General features: G+C 45.8%; 1 protein-coding gene across 13 annotated transcripts in view; it reads right to left on the bottom strand.

The window, feature by feature from the left end:
• LOC124046690 (nesprin-1-like) overlaps positions 1–17,887 on the bottom strand; it is a 182,390-nt gene that overhangs the window by 71,728 nt on the left and 92,775 nt on the right. For all 13 annotated transcript variants that reach the window (XR_006841047.1, XM_046367362.1, XM_046367361.1 and 10 more), the window contains 18 exons: positions 17,574–17,746; positions 17,191–17,344; positions 15,007–15,150; positions 14,437–14,601; positions 13,861–14,178; positions 12,938–13,093; positions 12,602–12,772; positions 11,985–12,311; positions 11,444–11,596; positions 10,991–11,158; positions 10,640–10,819; positions 10,375–10,521; positions 9,980–10,105; positions 6,632–6,808; positions 3,649–3,914; positions 2,229–2,478; positions 1,866–2,141; positions 108–1,745 (listed from right to left, as the gene is read on the bottom strand). Coding sequence is in view for 12 of the 13 variants with exons in the window: in XM_046367362.1 (XP_046223318.1) it covers positions 108–1,745; positions 1,866–2,141; positions 2,229–2,478; positions 3,649–3,914; positions 6,632–6,808; positions 9,980–10,105; positions 10,375–10,521; positions 10,640–10,819; positions 10,991–11,158; positions 11,444–11,596; positions 11,985–12,311; positions 12,602–12,772; positions 12,938–13,093; positions 13,861–14,178; positions 14,437–14,601; positions 15,007–15,150; positions 17,191–17,344; positions 17,574–17,746 (4,989 nt within the window). In the remaining variant the exon portion in view is untranslated. The remainder of the gene's footprint in view (positions 1–107; positions 1,746–1,865; positions 2,142–2,228; positions 2,479–3,648; positions 3,915–6,631; positions 6,809–9,979; positions 10,106–10,374; positions 10,522–10,639; positions 10,820–10,990; positions 11,159–11,443; positions 11,597–11,984; positions 12,312–12,601; positions 12,773–12,937; positions 13,094–13,860; positions 14,179–14,436; positions 14,602–15,006; positions 15,151–17,190; positions 17,345–17,573; positions 17,747–17,887) is intronic.

The raw sequence follows: 17,887 nt of genomic DNA, 5'->3' as shown, positions 1-17,887 counted from the left end.
CCAAAGTTCTCAGATGGAATTCTCCAACCGGGATTTCTGAAAACTCTGGATAAAACCCAACTCCCTTAAATTGTAATATATATTGGGACAGTATGATATTTTCTTACCTGTTTGGAACTCATTGCTTGCTGTACATCAGCCTGTAGTTTGGCCATCTCCTCCAGGCTCAGGTCAACGTGGGCTGGGACCAGTTCGTTGGCGCTGGTGTACTTCTGTTTCTCCCTACTGCTCAGGGCCTCCACGATCCTCAGCCTGGAATGAACCTCATCCTGCATTATCTGCTGTTTCCTGATCTCTTCCTGGACCTTTTCTACCCTCACGTCCACCACTACCACAGCACAGCCCAGCTCATCCCTGATATGCTGCAGCCAGTCCAGCGTTCTCTTCACCTCTGTCTCAAAGTCTTTACTCTGGACAAACCTATTCTCACACTCCACTATCAGCTCCCCCACGGCAGACTGTAGGGACTGCAGCTCCTCCTGCCAAAGGACCACCTGTTCCCTGGAAGCATCATGGGCAGCCTTGTCCAGCTGAGGAGCCAAGTTATCCATCTGCTCCATGAGTCTGGACAGGTGAGAGCTGGCGCTCTGAAGACTCCCGGCCAGGGCATGGTAATTCTTCAGCCTCTCCTCCGCCGACTGGGTCTCTGCATTGACCTTGACTAGCTCTTCTTTGGTAGCCTTTAGCTCAGAGTCCACCTGCATGGCCATGGCCTTGTGGTCCTCGAAGGACTCCAGTGTGTCGTTGAGATGCTCCACCCGCTGTTCGATGAGCCTCTTCAGCCCATTGTAAAGACTCACCAGCTGGGTCAACTCTTCAGGTCTCCAGGGTTGACCGGTGCTGCGGAAGCCTTCTTTCTTCTGGTTCAGTTCACTGACAGCCAGACCAAGGTTGCCCAGATCTACCTGAAGAGCTTTGTAGTCACTCAGTAAATTCACAACCTCCTCTGTCTGCAGACCAACAGGCTGCAACCCTAAGTTATGGAACTGCTCCTCAAGCTCTTTCAATGCTTTATGAGTCACGTCTATGAAGGAGGCATACTCCTTTCTGGCTAGGATGGCCTGCTCGATCTTTTCCTGTTTCTCTTTGGCCAGAGCCAGTATGCTGTTGTATTTCTGTGGCAGGGCATTGAGTTTCTCATCCAAGTAACAGTGGTCCACTTCATGCAGAGTGGGCAGGATCTCCTGACCAGTTCTCTGGACGATCAGTAAGAGGTTTTCATATTCCATCGCCTGCTCTACTATCTGCCGGTACTTCAAAAGCTGCACGGTCAGCTCTAAGTCGCCATTCATGAGGTTGATCTCAGGGAAGGTCACAATGTCTGCTTGTTTCAGCCACTGACACGTCTTTTCCATGTCTGCCTTGAAGTACTTCCTGGAGACAAGCACCTTGTCCAGTTCTTGGAGCCTCTGGACACATTTCTGCAGGGCTTTTTCAAAGATGTTCTGCAGCTCCTGCAGCTTGGTGAGCATCTCCACCTTCTCGTCCTGCGTGGCGTCCTTCATCAGGTCTCTGCCCTGAGACCACAGGGAGGTCAGCTCGCTCTGGTAGGCCTTCAGCCTGCTCTGGATGTTCCTGCAGGCCTTAACCTGCTTGGCCAGGTCGTCAGGTAGCAGTGCAATGTACTCCTCCGCCTGGGCCTTCTTCTCATTCTGCTGGACCCAGGTGATGGACTGGTTGACAGCCTGCAGGAACTGGGTCCTCTCAGTGAAGGCCTTGCTGAGGTGCTTCCTGCGTTGAGCCACCTTTATTTAATTTGCACAAAAAATACAATATATATATATTACAGTGTAAACATAAGGTATACATGCATGTGCAGGAGAGGTGAGAAACCCAAATGGCCTTTCATAAAAACCTTCTCCCACCTTCACGCTGAGTGACTCCACCTCGGACCGAGTGTCTGAAATGAGCTGCTGCAGGCGCTGGCACTCGTTGAGCCCCAGGTGAGCCAGGACACGGTCAGCATCACTCATGGCCTGGGCCAGAAGCAGCTGCTTGGCCTCCAGTTCGCTGCAAATGCTGAGGTGGTCGAAGAGGAAGCTTTGGGCCAACTCTGGAGGAGGACTCATCTTCATGGCTTCAGAAAGGCCTGGCTGCTGCTCTTCGGCCCACTCCCTGGCCTCCCTTAGACGGGCCTCCACCTGAATAGAATAGAGTAAAATAGATACTTTATTGTCCATTGATTAGAACTGAAATGTGTATTCTGCCTTTTTACAACAAACACACACCTTGGCCATGTCCTCCAAGGTCAGCACTGAGTCCTGTATCTTCCTGTTGATGAGGCTCTGCAGCTGAACCCAGCGCTGCTCAAAATGGCTGATCTGCTCCTTCACCAGCTCCTTGTCATCCAGGTTCAGGTGGTGGGTGACTTTCTGCCTCTGATCCTTCAGGTCCTCCAGAGTTCCCTTCTGGTCTCCGAGAGCTACGGCAAGTTTCTTCAGCGCCTCCAAGTGCTCAGATGAACTTTCAGCATCAGTCCTAGGGAGGATAGGAAAATATAAAATTACTGGATATTATAATGACTCTTTTTCAAAGTTAAGACATATCCTAATGAAAATAGAGTGATTAGAAGAAGTTCAGGTCTACTGCTGAAAGGGAATGTTTGAGAGACAATGTCATGGTTTTTAGAATGTTGGTACAGCTCTCAAACTCTTAAGTCATGTTACCACTGTCATGGCAACTATGACTGACTATTCAGCTATTGGAGACTGGTCCCACAGAGTGCCCTGGAGACTGGTCCCACAGAGTGCCCTAGAGACTGGTCCCACAGAGTGCCCTGGAGACTGGTCCCACAGAGTGCCCTGGAGACTGGTCCCACAGAGTGCCCTGGAGGCTGGTCCCACAGAGTACCCTGGAGGCTGGTCCCACAGAGTGCCCTGGAGACTGGTCCCACAGAGTGCCCTGGAGGCTGGTCCCACAGAGTGCCCTGGAGGCTGGTCCCACAGAGTGCCCTGGAGACTGGTCCCACAGAGTGCCCTGGAGACTGTTCCCACAGAGTGCCCTGGAGGCTGGTCCCACAGAGTGCCCTGGAGGCTGGTCCCACAGAGTACCCTGGAGGCTGGTCCCACAGAGTACCCTGGAGGCTGGTCCCACAGAGTACCCTGGAGGCTGGTCCCACAGAGTACCCTGGAGACTGGTCCCACAGAGTGCCATGGAGACTGGTCCCACAGAGTGCCCTGGAGGCTGGTCCCACAGAGTGCCCTGGTGGCTGGTCCCACAGAGTACCCTGGAGGCTGGTCCCACAGAATGCCCTGGAGGCTGGTCCCACAGAGTACCCTGGAGGCTGGTCCCACAGAGTGCCCTGGAGGCTGGTCCACAGAGTGCCCTGGAGGCTGGTCCCACAGAGTGCCCTGGAGGCTGGTCCCACAGAGTGCCCTGGAGGTGTACTGTCCCACATCAATAGAATTTTGCAATGAAAGGATGCTCATTCACTAGCAAATAGCAAGACCTGCTGGAGTCAGCCAAACAGAACCAAAGAAATTCAACGTTTTTGCTTTTTTGTGATGTTGTCAAAACATTACGTATGAACTTTAATTGTGCATTGTGATATTATTGTGGGTGGAATTAGAGCAAAGTTAGTGCAATAGATCTCTGGATCTCATTCTATAGTAACTCAGTGATAGGTTTCAGATAGATAGATGACCCCACCTGGCCAGGTTATCCCACTCCTTAGACATTTGCTCAAAAAGTGCTTCCATGGCTGTGATGCAGTTGTGGTACTCCTGGATCCTCTGCAGGTCCTCCTGTCTCTGGCCCTTCAGCCTGTTAGCTTGGTGAAACAGCCCCAGCCAGGCATGGCTCAGACGCCCTATCTCTCCATGTTCCGGGCTGTCCTGGCCCGCAGTCAGACGACTCACACTCTCTGTCATCCTGGATAGGGTGGCTTGTTTACTCTGCAGCTGTTGGCTAAACTCCTGTTAGAGAGAGTGGAGAGAGATTAATTGTATTTGAGCAATGTGCATGCTTGATCTCCTGCTGTGTTAGTGGTTTGTATATAAGCAAACTGCTAATCGGTGAAACTGATAGTGACTGTTACACACTTATTGAATCTAGATTCAATGTGGAGAGTTCAAACTTAGGGATCTTCTTAGGGATCCAGTGAAGATGGACGTGCGACAGTGCTCCCTAAAAATATACAGTACCAGTCAAAAGTTTGGACACACCTACTCATTCAAGTTTGTATTTACATTTTTTCAATTTTCTACATTGTAGAATAATAGTGAAGACATCAAACCTATGAAATAGCACATATGGAATCATGTAGTAACCAAAAAAGTATTAAACAGATTCTCCAAATAGCCACCCTTTGCCTTGATGACAGCTTTGCACACTCTTGGCATTCTCTCAACCAGCTTCATGAGGTAGTCACCTGGAATGCATTTCAAATAACAGGTGTGCCTTGTTAAAAGTTAATTTGTGAAATTTCTTTCCTTCTTAATGCCTTTGAGCCAATAAGTCATGTTGTGACAAGGTAGGGGTGGTATAGAGAAGATATTCCTATTTGGCAAAAGACCAAGTCCATATTGTGGCAAGAACAGCTCAAATTAGCAAAGAGAAATGACAGTCCATCATTATTTTAAGACATGAAGGTCAGTCAATGAGTAACATTTCAGGAACTTTGAAAGTTTCTTCAAGTGCAGTCGCAAAATCCATGATGAAACTGGCTCTCATGAGCACCGCCACAGGAAAGGAAGACCCAGAGTTACCACTTCTGCAGAGGATAAATTCATTAGAGTTATCAGCCTCAGAAATGCAGCCCAAATAAATGCTTCACAGGGTTCAAGTAACAGACACATCTCAACATCAGCTGTTCAGAGGAGACTGTGTGAATCAGGCCTTCATGGTCAAATTGCTGCAAAGAAAACACTACTAAAGGACACCAATAATAAGAAGAGATTTGCTTAGGCCAAGAAACACGAACAATGGACATTAGACCAGTGTAAATCTGTCCTTTGGTCTGATGAGTCCAAATTGTGATTTCTGGTTCCAACTGCTGTGTCTTTGTGACACGCAGAGTAGGTGAACTGATGACCTCTGCATGTGTAGTTCCCACCATGAAGCATGGAGGAGGTGGTGTGATGGTGTGGGGGTGCTTTGCTGCTTTTTTAAATAAATCAAGCCACACTTAACCAGCATGGCTACCACGGCATTCTGTAGCGATACGCCATCCCATCTGGTTTGCGCTTAGTGGGACTATCATTTGTTTTTCAACAGGACAATGACCCAACATACCTCCAGGCTGTGTAAGGGCTATTTGACCAATAAGGATAGTGATGGAGTGCTGCATCAGATGACCTGGCTTCCACAATCACCTGACCTCAACCCAATTGAGATGGTTTGGGATGAGTTGGACCGCAGAGTGAAGGTAAAGTAGCCAACAAGTGCTCAGCATATGTGGGAACTCCTTCAAGACTGTTGGAAAAGCATTCCAGGTGTAGCTGGTTGAGAGAATGCCAAGAGTGTGCAAAGCTGTCATCAAGGCAAAGGGTGGCTACTTTGAAGAATCTCAAATATAAAATATATTTTGATTGGTTTAACACTTTTTTGGTTACTACATGATTCCATATGTGTTATTTTGTAGTTTTGATGTCTTCACTATTATTCTACAATGTAGTAAATAGTCAAAATAAAGAAAAACCCTTGAATGAGTAGGTGTCCAAACTATTGACTGATATTGCATATTTTTTACTCTGCACACTGCAGTCTATGTTCCCTGTTATTTTATTGTTGCAGTTTAATTATTAGTTATTTTTCAAATGTCCTTATTTTAAATTTTTAGTTGTATTTATTTATTTTTAGTTTATTTTAGTACATACATTCTTAAAACTGCATTGTTGGTTAAGGGCTTGTAAGTAAGCATTTCACTGTAAAGACAAAGACCTGTTGTCTTTACACATGAAATACAATTTTATTTGATGTGGTTAATTGGTGACAATGTTTCAACCACTTAGGTCTGTCATCAGGTGTCTACCTTGGCCTGGGTGAGCATGTTGTGGGATTGACTCTGCCTCCTACCTTGGCCTGAGTGAGCATGCTATGTGATTTACCCTGCTTCCTCCCCTGGCCTGGATGAGCATGTTGTGGGATTAACCCTGCTTCCTACCTTGGCCTGGGTGAGCATGTTGTGGGATTAACCCTGCTTCCTACCTTGGCCTGGATGAGCATGTTATGGGATTAACCCTGCTTCCTACCTTGGCCTGGGTGAGCATGTTGTGGGATTAACCCTGCCTCCTACCTTGGCCTGATTGAGCATGCTATGTGATTTACCCTGCTTCCTCCCTTGGCCTGGATCAGCATGTTGTGGGATTGACCCTGCCTCCTACCTTGGCCTGGGTGAGCATGTTGTGGGATTGACCCTGCTTCCTCCCTTGGCCTGGATGAGCATGTTGTGGGATTAACCCTGCTTCCTACCTTGGCCTGGGTGAGCATGTTGTGGGATTGACCCTGCTTCGTCCGTTGGCCTGGATGAGCATGTTGTGGGATTAACCCTGCTTCCTACCTTGGCCTGGGTGAGCATGTTGTGGGATTAATCCTGCTTCCTACCTTGGCCTGGATGAGCATGTTGTGGGATTAATCCTGCTTCCTACCTTGGCCTGGATGAGCATGTTGTGGGATTAACCCTGCTTCCTACCTTGGCCTGGGTGAGCATGTTGAGGGCGATCTTGGTCTCGAGCTCCGCTGGTCTTCTGGAGAGGCTGAGAAGCTGCTGCTCCATGTCCTGGAACTGATCAGATAGCTCCTGCTTCTGCTCCTTTATCTCCCTCCAGCCCTCACATAGCTCCTGGGAGCTCAACATCCTCTCCTCCATCTGTACAGTACAACATGAAGTACACAGCTGAGTGCAGAACAATAAGGAAGTCAACCTATGCATATTCTTAGAGAAAAGGGTTCCAAAAGGGTTCTACAGCTGTCCCCAAAGCATAATCAGTTTTGACACAGAGGGTTCTACAGCTGTCCCCATAGCATAATCAGTTTTGATACAGAGGGTTCTACAGCTGTCCCCATAGCATAATCAGTTTTGACACAGAGGGTTCTACAGCTGTCCCCATAGCATAATCAGTTTTGACACAGAGGGTTCTACAGCTGTCCCCATAGCATAATCAGTTTTGACACAGAGGGTTCTACAGTTGTCCCCATAGCATAATCAGTTTTGACACAGAGGGTTCTACAGCTGTCCCCATAGCATAATCAGTTTTGACACAGAGGGTTCTACAGCTATCCCCATAGCATAATCAGTTTTGACACAGAGGGTTCTACAGCTGTCCCCATAGCATAATCAGTTTTGACACAGAGGGTTCTACAGCTGTCCCCATAGCATAATCAGTTTTGACACAGAGGGTTCTACAGCTGTCCCCATAGCATAATCAGTTTTGACACAGAGGGTTCTATAGCTGTCCCCATAGCATAATCAGTTTTGACACAGAGGGTTCTACATGGAACTCAAATGGGTTCAACTGGAACCAAAAAGGTTTATTCAAAGGGTTCTCCTATGGGGACAGCTGAAGAAACCTTGTAGATTCTAGATACCACCTTTTTTTATAGGATTGAACATAGGCTTGTTTTGTGGTAGGTCTTTTTGTATACTAGTTTTATGATTCCTTTGCTGGTTGTTGTATGCATACTTATTAGCCTGGTCCCAGGTCTGTTAGTGTTTTTGCCGACTCCAATGTCATTGTCAAGTCAGACGTCATGTTTTCCATGACAATTCCATAAGAAGTTGGCAAGAGGGCAGTAACAGACTGTCACCAAGGCTGTTATAGGCCTACATATTTACCCTGAATTCAAACGACGTGAATTGTAATGCTCTTTTTATTGTGAGAACTTGCGAGAGTAAGATGTGTGTATTTATTGCTGACCAAAACGGGCACGTGTGTGTATCCACGTGTGTCATCCCGCGCACATTGATTTTGTTCACCCGCACCATGAGCGATGAGGACACGCAGGTTGAAATATCAAAACAAAAACAATTATATATCAACCAATTATATTAATTTGGGGACAGGTCAAAAAGCATTGAACATTTATGGTAATTTAGCTAGCTAGCTTGCTATTGATTTTTTTATTTCACCTTTATTTAAGCAGGTAGGCAAGTTGAGAATAAGTTCTCATTTACAATTGAGACCTGGCCAAGATAAAGCAAAGCAGTCACACATGGAATAAACAAACATACAGTCAATAATACAATAGAAAAATAAGTATATATACAATGTGAGCAAATGAGGTGAGATAAGGGAGGTAAAGGCAAAAAAAAGGCCATGGTGGCGAAGTAAATACAATATAGAAAGTAGATTTGCAGTGGAAGAATGTGCAAAGTAGAAATATAAATAATGGGGTGCAAAGGAGCAAAATAAATAAATAAATACAGTAGGAGAAGGGGTAATTGTTTGGGCTAAATTTATAGATGGGCGATGTACAGGTGCAGTAATCTGTGAGCTGCTCTGACAGCTGGTGCTTAAAGCTAGTGAGGGAGATACGTGTTTAAAGTTTCAGAGATTTTTGTTATTTTCTGTTTGGACTTGAATAAACTTTTCAGTCATTGGCAGCAGAGAACTGGAAGGAGAGGAGGCCAAAGGAGTAATTGATTTTGGGGGTGACCAGAGAGATATACCTGCTGGAGCGCGTGCTACAGGTGGGTGCTGCTATGGTGACCAGCGAGCTGAGATAAGGTGGGACTTTACCTAGCAGGGTCTTGTAGATGACCTGGAGCCAGTGGGTTTGGCGACGAGTATGAAGCAAGGGCCAGCCAACGAGAGCGTACAGGTTCGCAGTGGTGGGTAGTATATGGGGCATTGGTGACAAAACGGATGGCACTGTGATAGACTGCATCCAATTTATTGAGTAGGGTATTGGAGGCTATTTTGAAAATGACATCGCCGAAGTCGAGGATCGGTAAGGATGGTCAGTTTTACGAGGGTATGTTGGGCAGCATGAGTGAAGGATGCTTTGCTGTGAAATAGGAAGCCAATTCTAGATTTAACTTTGGATTGGAGATGTTTGATGTGAGTCTGGAAGGAGGGTTTACAGTCTATCCAGACACCTAGGTATTTGTAGTTGTCCACATATTCTAAGTCAGAACCGTCCAGAGTAGTGATGCTGGACGGGCGGGCAGGTGCAGGCAGTGATCGGTTGAAAAGCATGCATTTAGTTTTACTTGTATTAAAGATTAGTTGGAGGACAGAAAAGGAGAGTTGTATGGCATTGAAGCTCGACTGGAGGGCTGTTAACACAGTATCCAAAGAAGGGCCAGAAGTATACAGAATGGTGTCATCTGCATAGAGGTGGATCAGAGACTTACCAGCAGCAAGAGCGACATCATTGATGTATACAGAGAAGAGAGTCGGCCCGAGAATTGAACCCTGTGGCACCCCCAGAGGCACGGACTAAAGGCCCTCCAATTTGACACACTGAACTCTGATAGACACACTGATAGCTAATTCGTCCTGGGATATAAACATTGGGTTGTGATTTTACCTGAAATGCACATGTACTCCGACAATTAATCCACAGATAAAACGGTCAACCGATTTAATTTCTCATCATCTCTCCTCTTTCCTTCAAGCTTCCTTTTCTTCTTTGGACTTTATAAGACGTTTGGCAACCAACTTTACGGTGCAATACTACAACCGACTGGAGTGCGGACCTCAGCTAATCTTTCAATCACCCATGTGGGTATACACTTCTAAAAACCAATGAGGAGATGGGAGAGACTGAACTTGCAGCGCATTGAGCTTCACAAATAGAACCAATTTCTATTTTAGCGCCTGGCCACACAGATGCTCACTGACACACGCGAGCAGTGCGTGTGCAATTATTGAATAACATGTATGTGTAAATGTATTTTGCAACACGAGCGGTGTGGTCAGCATGTTACATATGCCAAATACTTGAACCTGAATCTTATGGGGGAAACCCTGTTGTCAATACTGTAGGGACAATGTGATGACCAGAAGTGAATGTACATTAAGACCAGCCCACACACCGTGTGTTTGACATGCTGGACTTCCGCAGTGGTGGCTCTCACAGCATCATCAGACAAGTCACACACAGAACACACCAGGTCCAGGTACGTACTGGCCTGCTCCTGTAGAGCCCTGTAGTGCTTCACCTATACAGGTAATAGGGGAATATACAGACAAATGTCATCAGTTTGATAAAACATTTGTTAATTTCCGTTATTTATATTAATTAATCAGGTTGTCCAGTTGAGGTCAGAAGCAGTTGCTTCTATTTGATTTGATGAAGGAATTCAGAATGGTGATGAAATTCCAGAACTTCAAGGCATAACCCAGTTGTCATGGAAACAACATTACTGTGTCATTTGATTCTCATTCTCTGCCTATAAAAGAGCAAGAGGATAACCAGTCAGTCAGACACCTGTTTGAGGGCCTCCTGCATGCCAAAGGGAGGTTGACAGTGCAGCAGTAGCTCCTCATTGACGGTGGAGAGCCAGGTCTGGCACTGCTGCAGAGTGTCCTGGTGACTGACATGCTTCTGCAGTTCTCTGTCCAGACTCTGGTAAACCTGATGAAGACACAGACACACCAAGACAAGTGAGAAGATGAGCCAGGTTAGAGGGAGATGGAAACAGTAAGAGAGTAGAACAGAGCAGAGCAGCGTAGCGTGTTACTATAGCACTCACACACTGTGCGCTGCTGCAGATGGCTGAGTAGCTGTCTCTGGTGCCCTGATGGTGAGCCTTGACCTGCTGGCTGGTCTTAGCCTGCATCTGGTCTGTTGTACAGCTGGACACCAAGTCATCTCCTTTCTCCTTCAGACTGGTCAGGCGCTCCTCAAAACTAGCTATTTCCTCCATGATTGCCTAAGAAATGTGACAGACAAGAGTTCAGATTAGAAAAAGTAGTAGACAACAATTGCATTTTAGATTGTTGGTTTTGAACTTCAGAAGCATAATTCCATGGCAATTATTACATAATATCATTCTAATTGATTCTCATACGGTTCCATTCCTTAACATCAGTCAGTCACCCACCTTGTGGCGGGCCAGTTGTTGTGTGGCCGTCTCCATACTACATGTCTGCATGGAGTCTGAGGTGACCAGCCTACTGGACATCTGTAGGAGCCCCTTCTCCACCTCCTGGAGCTCACTGTTGTAGCACTCATGCTCCTTCACCCACTCCACCAGACTCTGGACTTGGCTCTGAAAACAAGTTCAAAACACTTTCTCTCATAGACAATTACAGTAGAAGTCTCCACAGCCACACCGATCAGGTAAGATGGTTACAGATGATGGAAGCTCACTAATAATGTTGTAGATGATCACTGCAAGTGGTAGCAATTATAAGACGTTTAGGGGTTATGTTTAATGGTATTTTTTCAGGGCGCCTCTAACTCTTCTAGCTAGAAGTGTATGTAGTATAACGGTAGCGCGTAGACCCATTGAGTCCAAAGCGCAGCATTACAGCTTTCAATGCAGGACACCTACCTTGGCTGCAGTGCAGAGTTCCTGGTAGTCAGTCTGCAACCTGTTCATGTTGTCTCTGATGGTGGGGTCACAGACCATATCCAGCAGAACCTCTCCTTTCTCAACCACTGACCTCACCGCTGACTCGTGGGAATGCACTGTCTGCTGGATTGTCTATGTGAGGAAGAAAATGTTCTTTAAAATGTCAATAAATCATTCAGCTGTTGTTGAAAAGTATTATTTCTACCGCAGCACAACCAGACAGACAGACACAGACAGACAGACAGACAGACAGACAGACAGACAGACAGACAGACAGACAGACAGACAGACAGACAGACAGACAGACAGACAGACAGACAGACAGACAGACAGACAGACAGACAGACAGACAGACAGACAGACAGACAGACAGACAGACAGACAGACAGACAGACAGACAGACAGACAGACAGACAGACAGACAGACAGATATCGATCGGGAAGTTGAGTTTATCAGCAGTAAACACAGCAGCATGTGACCTACCAAGCAGATTAGCATGACATCACCTAGCCTATGTACCTTATATTTGGCTAACTGGGCCTTCTTCTGGTAGAGCTCAGCTTTGAGCTCGATGGGTGAGCTTAACAAAGCCTTGGTCTCAGCGAGCCACTGTGCCTGGGCCTTGTACTTGTCCCGGAAGTCTTTGGAGAGGGAGATGCATTTCTCCAGGGAGTTGTGCTCCGTGCGTAGCTCAGCCATCAGGCCCTCTAGCTGGGATCTATGAGCATCCACCTTCTCCCTCAGCTGCTCAGCTTCTGGTTCCTCCAGGAAGGCCACGGCCCGCTCTGTCTTCTCACGCATCGTCTTCAGGAAGCTGTGGCCCTGCTCCATGTCACCCTGAAGAGCCTGGAGAAAAGACACACAGAGAGTAAACAGAAGCAGTTACGCCTGTGACCATAACCTTTTCAGAGGATGAAAGAAAGCAAAGAGAGTTTGAGACTTGGTAGTGTCACTGTGATGCTAAAGTTCACTAGGTCTGCACTAAAAAAGTATTTCAAAGGAGCTTACTTTTGCGACATAAAAGTTGTTGCCTACCAACTGAGCCACTAGAGGCATGGCTTACATTTAGCTGAAGCTCAGACTGTAGTCTCTCTCGCAAGACTCAGGGCAGCTGTAAGAAGAGTCTGTTACTGTACCTCCAGTGTCTTCATCTTCCTCTCCATGGTAAGACGGTCTACTACACTGATGCTGATGGCCATGGTGCTGAAGTTGTTCTTGGCCGAGCTCAGCCAATCAGAGAAGGTCCTGAACACATTCTGGGCCTCCTCGATGCAACACACCTCCACCTGTAGTTGCTTGATGCTCTCCTGCAATACATCAACAGACAGCCCAAGAAAAAACAATATAAATGGAGATTCTGCACTGTGGTAGCAAACTGATGTGTGTAAATTAGTCCAAGGTTTGTGTGTGTGTGTGTGTATGTGTGCATGCTTGTGTGTTCCTGCCTATGTGTGTAACTGAGCAGGTCGTACCAGTAGGTGCAGTAGCAGGGCGTGGTAGCGGGAGGTGAGTTGGGTAGCTCTGGTGCTGACCCGGCTGCTGATGTGGGTCTCATCTATGACCTGCTGGGCTAGAACACTCAGACCCTCCACCTCCTCCTGGTACACTAGCACCTCCTCCTGCCAACTCTGTATACATAGAGAGAGAGAGAGAGAGAGAGAGAGAGAGAGAGAGAGAGAGAGAGAGAGAGAGAGAGAGAGAGAGAGAGAGAGAGAGAGAGAGAGAGAGAGAGAGAGAGAGAGAGAGAGAGAATTTAAGCCCGGTTTCTATTTGCACTTTGAAGTAAACCCAGGTTGGGCTGGCCTTGGTGGGCTGGCTGAAATTGTGTTTCCACTGCCTCAAGAAAATTGAAATGATGTCATGTTGCTAGGTAGACAATATGTGACTGCAGCTGGCTTAGCTAATGTTGCCCATACTCCTGCCAGTGCCAGCCAGGCTCAGAGCCATGTCTTTAGCTTGCTGGTGTTAGCTAGTTAGTTAAACAGTTAGCGTCATCGTTAGCATAACTAGCTAGCTAGCTTAATTCCTACCCTGCTTGCCATGGCATTGGCTATTAGCTAGTTAACCAAGCAAACCAGACAGCAACAAGCCCAGACGAGATAGCTAAACATTGTGTCAGCATCCATCAGTGATCATAGTGCATAGTAACGGCGTCACCAGCCCAAATTGTAATCGAGCAGGCACCAGTTGTGAAACAGGGCCGTGCTAGCTCGATTTTGAGAAATCCATTCGAGTCAGCTCGAAATTGGGCCTAATTTTCACTAATTTTAAGTGTCAGTTGAAACAGGGCTTTATTGAAACACCAGCACCTCCTATTGGAAGACAAGCTCAGAGAGACATACAAACATCGAACATCATCTACTGAAACTCAGGCGCTGTAGAAGAAGATGCTGACCTTTATCAGTTGGAGTTGAGCGTCCTTGGTGGCACGGTCCGACCGGCGATGACTCCTCAGTTGACCTTTGCTCTCCATGCTATTCAGCCAGCTGTCCAGACCCTGAAACTTTTGCTCCATCTGGCGGAGCTTGGCCAGGGTACTGTTGAGCTGGGTCCTGGTGTCTCCTAGCTTACCCTGGTACAGATTCCAGTTCTGCTGCAAGGTCTCCAGGACCCGGTCCTCGATTTGGGGGACACCCCAGGGCACAACCTGGTCTCTACTGTCCAGCAGGGTGTTGAGTAGGGCCTGGCCCTCTGTGCACTGGACCTGCAGCTCCTGGAAATGAATGCAGAGAGGCAGCTGTCATTGTTATTCAGACTGAACATTACGAAACATTACTGGACATTCCAACGCCGTTATACATCTCGTGCCGACAGGCAAAGCTAGGCAATTTTCCCCATGCTGAATAACATACGTTTAGACAACAATTTGGGAATATGGTCCATTATATTCAATACGTCAGGGCATAAGATCAATGGGAAAGCCACTCTTCTTTGGTTCTTGTATGTGGAAACAGCAGTATGTTCTTATGACCTGTAGTTTCTGAAGCGTCTCCTCCAGAGTGGCCACATCCCCCTCTAGCTGTGTGTAGCAGCCCAGTTTCTCCTGCTCCTGCTCCAGCCACGCCTCAAACACATTTAGGCCTCTCTCGTACTCCTGGTGGATCTGCACCAGCTCTTCTGCCTTCCCCACCGCAGTCTGGAAACACAAAAACAAATATGTGCATTATAGACATGTAACTACTACAAAAATATGAAATGATAACATGAGACTTGTGTCTTCACACAGCCACTGTGCACGGGAGGAATGCCACAAGGTATTCCTCCCGTACCTAAATGTACAAATTACCTCGACTAACCTGTATCCCACGCACATTGACTCAGTACCGGTACCACCTGTATATAGCCTCATTACTGTTATTTTATTGTGTTACTTGAGTTAATTTAGTAAATATTTTCTTAACTCTATTTCTTGAACTGCATTGCTGGTTAAGGGCTTGTAAGTAAACATTTCACGGTGCAGTTGTATTTTAATTTGATAATCTGGCAAGTGATACTAACATATAAGAAGGAGATGGATGCTTCACTGCTGTACTGTATATACCTTGGTGTTGTCTTTGACGGTGTGGTATCGTTCCTGCAGGTCCTGGAGCTCTAGCTGGGTGACGTAGTGTTCCGCCATGTTGGCTCCCTTCACGGTGATGGTGTCCAGTAGCCTCTTGTGGCTAAGAACCTCCTCATAGAGAAGCTGAAACAGACACAACATGGATCAGGCCTAATGTCAATGTTTCTACTGCATTTAAACCACAGCATGACACGGGGTTAGGTTAGTTTAGGATAAAATGAAACGTCTATTACATTGGCATTTGGTGACTTTTTATAAGGCAGAGGCACCCTCCTATTGTATTGTGCATTGTATTATATATTGTATTACTGTATGTATTGATACATGGTTGGGATATGACTGTGATATGTGGCTGTCTCTCTTGGCTATGGCACGCGCGTTTGGATTTGTTTACCAAATGCCCTAACAAAAGGAGGTATATGGACATAAATTCTGAACTTTATCGAACAAATTAAACATTTATTGTGGAACTGGGATTCCTGGGAGTGCATTCTGATGAAGATCATCTAAGGTAAGTGAATATTTATAATGCTATTTCTGACTAATGTTGACTACACAACATGGCGGATATTTCTTTGGCTGGTTTGGGCTCTGACCGCCGTACTCAGATTATGGCATGGTATGCTTTTTCCGTAAAGTTTTTTTGAAATCTGATACAGCGGTTGCATTAAGGAGAAGTTTATCTAAAGTTCCATGTATAATAGTTGTATCTATGATCAATGTTTATGATGAGTATTTCTGTGAATTGATGTGGCTCTCTGCAAAACCACCGTATGTTTTGGAACTACTGAACATAACACGCCAATGTAAAATGAGATTTTTGGATATAAATATGCACTTTATCGAACAAAACATACATGTATTGTGTAACATGAAGACCTCTGAGTGTCATCTGATGAAGATCATCAAAGGTTAGTGATGAATTTTATCTATATTTCTGCTTTTTGTGACTCCTCTCTTTGGTTGGAATAATGGCTGTGTTTTTCTGTGACTTGGTGGTGACCTAACATAATCGTTTGTGGAGCTTTCGCTGTAAAGCCTTTTTGAAATCATACACTGTGGCTGGATTAACGAGAATTGTATCTTTAAAATGGTGCCTAATACTTGTATGTTTGAGAAATTTGATTTATGAGATTTCTGTTGTTTGAATTTGGCGTCCTGCAATTTCACTGGCTGTTGGCCAGCGGAACCCCGTTCCCAAACAGGTTAAGATAAATGCACTATCTGTTGTTAGTTCTGGATAGGAGTGCCTACTAAATTGTAATGTAAATGTAGTGCAATGTATATTTATGTATATTATGTATTTTATTTGTTGTATTGTTATTTGTTTGGACCCCAGGAAGAGTAGCCACTTCCTCGGCAGCAGCTAATTGGGATCCTAATAAATACAAAAAAATCAAAATACCGGACAAGGATGTCCTCTTTCACCGTTATTATTTGCAATGTCTAAAGCTGAAGCAAACCATGGCATGACACTGTGTTAGTGTCACTTTATCAAAATGTTTCACAAGGCAGAGGCACATGACAAAGATGTCCTCTTTCACCATTATTATTGGCACCGGCACCAGATATTATTTCCTCTTTCACTGTTCATTATTTGCAATCACATTTCCCATTGACTGTCAGTAAGAAAAAGTAGTATACACTGAGTGTACAAATCATTGAGGCCACCTGCTCTTTCCATGACAGACTGACCAGGTGAAAGCTTTGATCCCTAATTGATGTCGCCTGTTAAATTCACCAATCAGTGTAGATGAAGGGGAGGAGACAGGTAAAAAAAATATTTTTAAGCCTTGAGACAATTGAGACGTTTATTCATTTAGAGGGTGAATGGGCAGGACAAAACATGTAAGTGCCTTTGAATGGGGTATGGTAGTAAGTGCCAGGCGCACCATTTTGTGTCAAGAACTTCAACGCTGGCGTTTCTTTTTCACTCAACATTTTCCTGTGTGTATCAAGAATGGTCCGCCACCCAAAGGACATCCAGCCAACTTGACAAAACTGTGGGAAGCATTGGAGTCAAAATGGGCCAACATCCCTGTGGAACGCTAGAGTCCATGCCCCGACAAATTGAGACTGTTCTGCGGGAAAGGGGGGGTGCAACTTAATATTAGGAAGGTGTTGCTAAAGTTTGGTATACTCAGTGTAGATGACCGCAGGTACCTTGGCTTTGCCCAGGTTGGCAGTTTTGTCTCTCATCTCAGAGCATTGTTTGTCTCTTGGGTCCAGGCTCTCCTCAACATGCTCCACCCAGCCCACAAACTGACACACGTCCTCCTGGTAGCTGGTCCACTGGGAGAGGGCTCCCTCCAACTGGCTGTGAGGGAATACAGTGTAGTACACATAAATATATCACACAGTTAGCTGATTGCAACTAAAGGCACTTGTACACTGTCTCAACATTGACCAACATTCTTAAGTTGGCAGTTGTGTTCAGAATGTTCACAGTAAAAACAAATATTCAATTTGATCAGATGTTATCATAACCCAGTAAGTATTCTACTAAGGCATTCTAATCTTTCAGGACATTAAAAAGAGAAGCTAACCTTTTGCATTGGATGGAGGCGGAAAGCAGGGTATCCCAGGATTCTTTGAGGTCCTGGATGTTCTTGCAGACTACTGGTACACCCTCTACTGATGTGTTCCTCTGGACAGACTCTCCCCTGGTGACCAGCATCTTCAGCTGGATCTCCTTCTCCTGACGTGCTGTCAGCAACGCCTGAGACACATCAAGGGTCAATACATGTATTACAAAATGAGTTCAGACATCTGGAAGGCAGTAGCAATGCTAACTTAGCTACCCATAACATACTGGAGATTTAAAACAACTTTTACTCTATAATCCAAGTCCAAGTTTAGT

This window comes from Oncorhynchus gorbuscha, linkage group LG10 (genome assembly GCF_021184085.1).
Source record: "Oncorhynchus gorbuscha isolate QuinsamMale2020 ecotype Even-year linkage group LG10, OgorEven_v1.0, whole genome shotgun sequence".
In the NCBI taxonomy this organism is placed as follows: domain Eukaryota; kingdom Metazoa; phylum Chordata; class Actinopteri; order Salmoniformes; family Salmonidae; genus Oncorhynchus; species Oncorhynchus gorbuscha.
This window is presented reverse-complemented; position numbering and strand designations above follow the sequence as displayed.